Raw genomic sequence first — 6,923 nt, 5'->3', positions numbered from 1 at the left:
CAAAATGGGCTACACATGGGACCCTATTTGTTTTATCAAATATACAAGTGCAAACATAATTAATCCCATATAGGGTGATTACATGGATATATATAGTGCACATATGTGTCTTTAAAATGATTTTTGTTTTTGTTTTGACACTTGGATTACTTAATCAACATATAAAAATTCCGACACTCCTGCATTTGTACACAATTTTCCACTTACATTTAGCAAAAAAAAATGCAGCCACTTTAATTGTGCTGACAACTTTCTCGCGAGGTTTTATAAAGTTGTAAATGTACAAGTTGTAATGGTCATGTTCAAATTATTCCAATGAAACCTTGCTTAATAAAGCATGCAGAATACAAGTTCTGAAGTTGTTACAAGAAATAAAGTTTTTCCGGAGCTTAAAATGAACTTTTTTAGATAGTTTTTTTATAAAGTTGTAAATGTACAAGTTAAAATAGTCATGTTTAAATTTTTCCAAATAAACTTTGCTTAGAAGCTTGAAGTACTGGTTTCTGTTTATTGAATACCTTTACAATTTTAGTGGGTTTAATGTAATGTTTGGGTTTAGGGGTTTAACGTAAAATAAGGTAACCCAAACAGACAAATATATTAGCCCATATGTATACCTGTTGTGGCCCATAAGAGACCTACATAAGACCTAGTTGGGTCCCATCTCTAACCCATGTAGGCAGGCTCATGTAGGCACCAAATGGGAGCTACCTGGTTAACCCATATGGGCCCTATATGGAGCCCATCAAGGGCCCATCATCAGCCCATCTGTGCTAACCCATGTGGGGCCACCATGGAAACTGAGGACAAATGATGATTCAACCGTGAGTTTTGAGCAGTACGCTTGAGGTATTCAGCCAATCACAACGCACTGGATAGCTGGCCAATCAGAGCGCACCTAGCTTTTCAGACCGATGAGCTTTGTAAAAATCAGCGTGTTTCAGAAAGGCAGGGCATAGAGGAGAAACAATAATGTACAGTATGTGGAAAATAATGTGTTTTTTGAACCTTAAACCGCATAAACACATTTTATTACACCAAATACACAAAATAATGTTCTTTTTAGCAACATCATATGACCCCTTTAATGTAATGGATTACGTTACTAATTTTTGTCATGCAATTTGGAATCAGTAACGGATTACAACTTGTAAGTAATCTACCCAGCAAAGAGCACATATTGCGAGAGACTGTGCTTTACTAGTCAATGGGTTATTTCTGGAGAAACATACAAGCGTTTAAATACATATAATACTTAATTTTTAGATGATCCCTTTTGTTCGAAGCGCCCCCTGCTGCCAGAAAATAAAATACTACATTTAAATAAAATTAAATATAACAATAAAATAAAATATAAGATAAAATAAGTGTGGTTTGAAGTATTACAGCAGATTCGCTTGCGACATTGTTTTAACATAATTTACGTTCGTTTTATTTTTGTCAAAGACGCAACACGGCATGTGAATAAAATTTAAAAGTGAAACTCTTAATTTTAAAATCAGAAACAGAATTATTAGTCATGTTTGTTGGTTTGCTGAACAGAAGTGAAATCAGCTGACCGACACGGTGTTGATGGTCATGTGACTGGAGACGCGGATAAACGCAATCTCTGGAGGAGTGCCGTTTCAAATCATAGCATGTCAGCTTATCTGTCCGCTTCTGAGCTGTCATAGCACGCCCGGGTTCAGATATGGACTTTATGAGGTCTATATAGCAGGTGTGCATCGCTTAACTGTGCTTACTGTAAGTACAAATCTGTCGTTTCATGTAGCACTAACTTACATTAGCATACAGCACAGTTGTTGTTGTTGTTGTGACAGCACTGACTGCCGAAGGCTAAAGGACATATCACTGGTTATTTATGAAATTATTGCTATTTGTGAGTTTACTCTTTACGGGTTATTGTCGTGATCGATCCAAACATACATGTAAGTTATTATACAGTATTCAGTATATGTGGCTCTTACCTGGTTATGCTTGGTAATTTTACAGTAAGCTTTCATTTGTTAACGTTACTTAACAATATTAGTTTACATGAGCTAACAATGAACAATACTTCTAAACCCTTTGTTAATATTAGTGTGAATTGCAATATGTACTAATATATTTTTTAAAAGCAAACATTGTTATTAGTCAATAAATTAATTGAATGAACTAACATGAACAAACATAGTACTAGCATTTACAAATATTAATAAATATGTTATTTACTGTTAGGTCGTGCTAGCTAATACATGTTTTAATGTTAACAAATGGGACCTTATTTATTGCACAATGTTACGATGCTTAGTAAAACAACGTTGCATGTCCAGCATGTCAGTGTCCTTTCTGAAATCTTAAGCTGCTCAAACAGTACTAAGAAATGTAGTTTTACTTTGTTGATTAAGGCTTCTATTTAGAGCATGTTTTTTTATGCAACCTGTTTATTAAATTTGCACCAATAACAAGTGAAACTGCATGGTCATGAAAGACTTTTCTTTTCCATTGATCTGTATTTCTATTGATTTGACGTTTACATACCAAGACATTAAGTAGTCAATGGGAATGTGTTCAAGGCAAAGCAGTGGCCACTCCAAAGTCAAACATTGATTTTAGATTTGACTACTGAATAGAGCTGCTTTGCATTATCATACAATACCATGGTTGTTCATGCGCACACAACTAGCAAAATAATCAAGCTTTCTTTTTTTAAGCTTATAACATTCACAACTTCAGGTTATAATTATATTGTGTGATGGGGGAATTAAGCCAAGTCTTTTTGTTGTTGTGTTTTAATGTCAGTTAGCTTTTACTGTTCAGTGGCTGAATATTTAGTTCCACAATTATGTGGTTTGGAATAGTTGTGATATCTTTTTGACTTGTGCAGCTGGTGTATTTCACCCTCATGAGCACCCTGTCTTCAGCACTATAAAACATAGTAGTGTTTACAGCTGACATAAAAAGCATATTTGACAAAACATTAATAATTCATAATCGTCTTCTCTACATGCGTAATAATACAGATGGTGGCTGTGAATGATGCAGTAGTTAATATGAGCTGCTCTGTGAAATTCTCACAGCTATATATTAAAGTGTCAGATATAACTAATGTTGACTGCATACTACCATTTGGCATATTTGAAATCCTCATATTGTTTTTAGCCCCAAGAGATGATACCGAATATAATGATGCAGAAAGGGCACATTGTGCGTCATTGGTGTGTTCTGGGAGGGCTATTAAATCTGTCCATTTGTCTGCGATCACAGAGCCTGTAGATGCAGCGTCTCCGCAGGGAAGCTTTTGATCAGTGAAGCTCTCAGTGGCGAATTACACCCCACCAAAGCAAGCATGGCCTCTGATATCAACCATCAGGATGGTAAACCAATTTCCTTTTCATTATGTGACACTGATTGTGACCTTTATTTTCTGTGGCTAAGCTTAAAATAAATAAATAAATAAAACTGGTAAAAGATAATGCCATAAATAAATTAACAAACAACATGCAGTAAAGTTTGAAGATTCTTTTTGAAAGACATTGATCAAAAATGATTAAAAAGTATCATGGTTTCCACAAAAATATTTGTTCGGCTGCAAATCCGTATATTAGAATGATTTCTATATGTATGATTGAGAGATTAATATTTTTTTATTATTATTTGAATTAGTTTTTATTTTTACTGTTTCTCTTTTCATTTTCATTTCGAAGTTTTAGTAATTTTTGTAGTTTTATTTTTTTTTTTTCTTTAAATGTGTCTATATTGTTAACGATAATAACCCTGCACTGAAGACTGGAGTAATGATGCTTAAAATTCAGCTTTGTCATCACAGGAATAAATTACATTTTACAATATATTGGAAATCAGTTATTTGAAATTGTAACAATATTTCACAATATTACTGTTTTTACTCAATTTTTGATCAAATAAATGCAGCTTTGAAGAACATAAGAGACTTTTTTCATAAACGTTTGAAGGGTAGCGTATGTGTTTTTTGTTCATTGTTTAAGATTATGTGAAAGCTATATTTGTGTGTTGATCCTAGGCTCAGACTTTTCTAGAAGAGATGAGAGCCCTGCTGAAGATGAGCCCATCCATTCACCCGGTTCCCCACGACAGACAGAATATGAACGAATCGGAGGAAGAACAGGATCCTCGTAAGCACTGTGATCACCTTTTAAAACTTTCATGTTCATAGACCTGTTTTTAATTTTGTGTTAATATGTTTTTTGTTTAGGTTTTTTCAGACCTTAATCCATTTACTTAAAGGAAATATTGGTACGGGACTCCTCGGCTTGCCTCTGGCTGTCAAGAATGCAGGACTCGTGGTAGGACAGAAAATTTAATTTGGAGATAAACGCTCATGATGTTATATTTTTAAATGTTCTGGTCTTGTGTTCTGGTTGCCTTTAATAAAAGCACATCATTGCTTTAAAATGTGTATAGTTGCACGTACGCTGCTCTTTGAGATTTTATCCTGTTGTATGATTGTGGCAGCTGTAGTATGTACTTATCTGAACATGATCTACTTATGTCAATATCATGTCAGCCTTTCAGTTTCTTTTCTCTCACGTTTACCGTAAGTAAATTTTTAAGAACTTGCACACCTAGGACACGTTTTGGTGTTTGAAGAGAGAATGCAGTTGTCTGATACAGTTGTCAGGGGATGTAAAGCTCACAGGAGCAGCACATACAGTACATGTATTCATTAATAAAAAGAGAGAAGCTACAGTCAGGGTGCAGAATTAACACTCGCCAAGAACAAGTAAGAATTGTTGAGTAAATAAAAATGCTGGCTTGTTGCAGTTTAAGGAAACAAAAAAGGTTAAGTATAACTTTCAGTTTTAATTTTAAAGAATTTATTATTTCATTATCTCTTCCCAAGATTTTGCCGTTCAAAATTCTTTTGCTCACCAAGGCTGCATTTATTTAATCAAAAATACAGTAAATCAGTAATAATGTGAAAATATTATTACTATTTAAAATGTAATTTATTCCTGTGATGTAAAGCTGAATTTTCAGCATCATTACTCCAGTCTTCAGTATCACATAATCCTTCAGAAATCATTCTAATATGCTGATTTGCTGCTCGAGAAACTTTTATTATTAATATCAATGTTGAAAACAGTTGTGTTGTGTTGTGGAAACCATGATACTTTTTTTCCCCGGGATTCTTTGATGAATAGAAAGTTCAAAAGAACAGCATTTATTTGAAATAGACATATTTAGTGTCATTATAAATGTTTTTATTGTAACTTCAGATCAAATCAATGTGTCCTCCTTGCTGGATAATGTATTCATTTCTTAGAAAATATCTTACTGACCCCAAACTTTTGAACAGAAGATTTTTTTTCTTCCCATTTTATGCACCAAACAAATCATGACTCTGGTCACATGGAAGAGTAATCGCATACACTTTCTCAACAATCTGCTTTATTTGGGGCCTCTAACAATCTATCAGTTTCCACAAAAAAGCAGCACCACTGTTTTCAACAGTGATAATAATCAGAAATGTTTCTTGAGCAGCAAATCAGCATATTAGAATGATTTCTGAAGATCATGTGACACTGAAGACTGGAGTAATGATGCTGAAAATTCAGCTTTGATCACAGGAATAAATTACATTATAAATGAGATAATTAGATCAGTTGAAATCAGTAGAAGAGCCATGACCAACTGTGTTAACATGTTGAGTGCCATGTTAAAGCACTCTATTTCAGACTGTTCCTGGTGGGCTGTGTTTAAAATACTTTACTCCAATTAATTAAAGTTGTAGTTGATTAGACATGCTTCATCAATGGTTTGATGCTCTCTGTCTCTTCTCATTCTGCAGGTGGGGCCTTTAAGTCTTCTGGCTATGGGTGTCGTGGCTGTTCATTGCATGAACCTCCTCGTGAAATGTGCACATCATTTAAGTGCAAAGTAAGAATAAACAGCTTGAATGTTTTTAGAAATGTTGTCCCTCATGTTTTTGACTCTGTCTGTCTGTCTGTCTGTCTCTATCTATCTATCTATCTATCTATCTATCTATCTATCTACCTACCATCTATCTACCATCTATCTGTCAATCTATCTATCTATATATCCATTCATCTATTTATTTATTTATATATCCATTTATTTATTTATCTATTTATTTATTTATTCACCCATGGTCTAGTAATTAAATTGATGTGTTTGATTATTTAGGAACATTTTTTAGTTGGTAAGAATAAATTCTCGTGTTTCTGTCATGCACACAAAAGGTGTTTTTTTTTGTTTTTTTTTTTTTAATAAAATATTCTCTATTAAGGATGGGCAAGCCCTTTCTTTCCTATGGAGAAGCAGTGGAGTATGGCATGGAGAATGTGTCGTGGCTGAGCAGACACTCTTTGTGGGGAAGGTACAGTAACTGAACGTCTGTGTTTCACTGCTTACAGGGCAGTTTTTAAATTCAGCAGTATGTTAAAGTTGACTTTCTCCTTGTGCTGTTCTCACCACATTCTTTAACCCTTTGTCACATGACTCTCTCGGCACTTGATCTCTGTGCAACGTCACTGTTTCACATCTTGCACATGATAGCACACATGCATCTGTTAATATGAAGATGTTATTATAAGAGCATTTGCTCATCTGTGATATGAAATGTTCCTTGTCAGATGTTAAAAGCTCATTAGATAATATTATATATTACATGAAACTGCTCTTTTTAAGATGTTTATCAGATGTTTATACGCCATGATTATAGCACAGTGCTTTCTAGGTGATTCTTGTCTAGTAGATGTACTCTAACAATCAAAAGTTTGGGGGCAGTAAGATTTTTTTTCTTGTTTTTGAATGAAGTCTCTTATGCTCACCAAAGCTGCATTTATTTAATGAAAAATACAATAAAAATTAGAGTATTGTGAAATATTATTGCAATTTAAAAAAAAATGTAAATGTAATTTATTTTTGTAATGACAAAGCTG

General features: G+C 33.9%; 1 protein-coding gene across 4 annotated transcripts in view; it reads left to right on the top strand.

The window, feature by feature from the left end:
• The first annotated feature begins 3,288 nt into the window (after positions 1 to 3,288).
• Positions 3,289 to 6,923, top strand: part of LOC107662007 (proton-coupled amino acid transporter 1-like) — a 43,953-nt gene continuing 40,318 nt past the window's right edge. For all 4 annotated transcript variants that reach the window (XR_001631161.1, XM_016451849.1, XM_016451851.1 and 1 more), the window contains exons 1-5: positions 3,289 to 3,356; positions 4,022 to 4,133; positions 4,214 to 4,304; positions 5,810 to 5,898; positions 6,269 to 6,358. Coding sequence is in view for 3 of the 4 variants with exons in the window: in XM_016451849.1 (XP_016307335.1) it covers positions 3,329 to 3,356; positions 4,022 to 4,133; positions 4,214 to 4,304; positions 5,810 to 5,898; positions 6,269 to 6,358 (410 nt within the window). In the remaining variant the exon portion in view is untranslated. The remainder of the gene's footprint in view (positions 3,357 to 4,021; positions 4,134 to 4,213; positions 4,305 to 5,809; positions 5,899 to 6,268; positions 6,359 to 6,923) is intronic.

Source organism: Sinocyclocheilus anshuiensis, unplaced genomic scaffold (genome assembly GCF_001515605.1).
Source record: "Sinocyclocheilus anshuiensis isolate Anshui unplaced genomic scaffold, SAMN03320099.WGS_v1.1 scaffold535, whole genome shotgun sequence".
In the NCBI taxonomy this organism is placed as follows: Eukaryota; Metazoa; Chordata; class Actinopteri; order Cypriniformes; family Cyprinidae; genus Sinocyclocheilus; species Sinocyclocheilus anshuiensis.
Note: the sequence above shows the minus strand (reverse complement) of the source record. Positions and strands in the feature narration are given on the sequence as shown.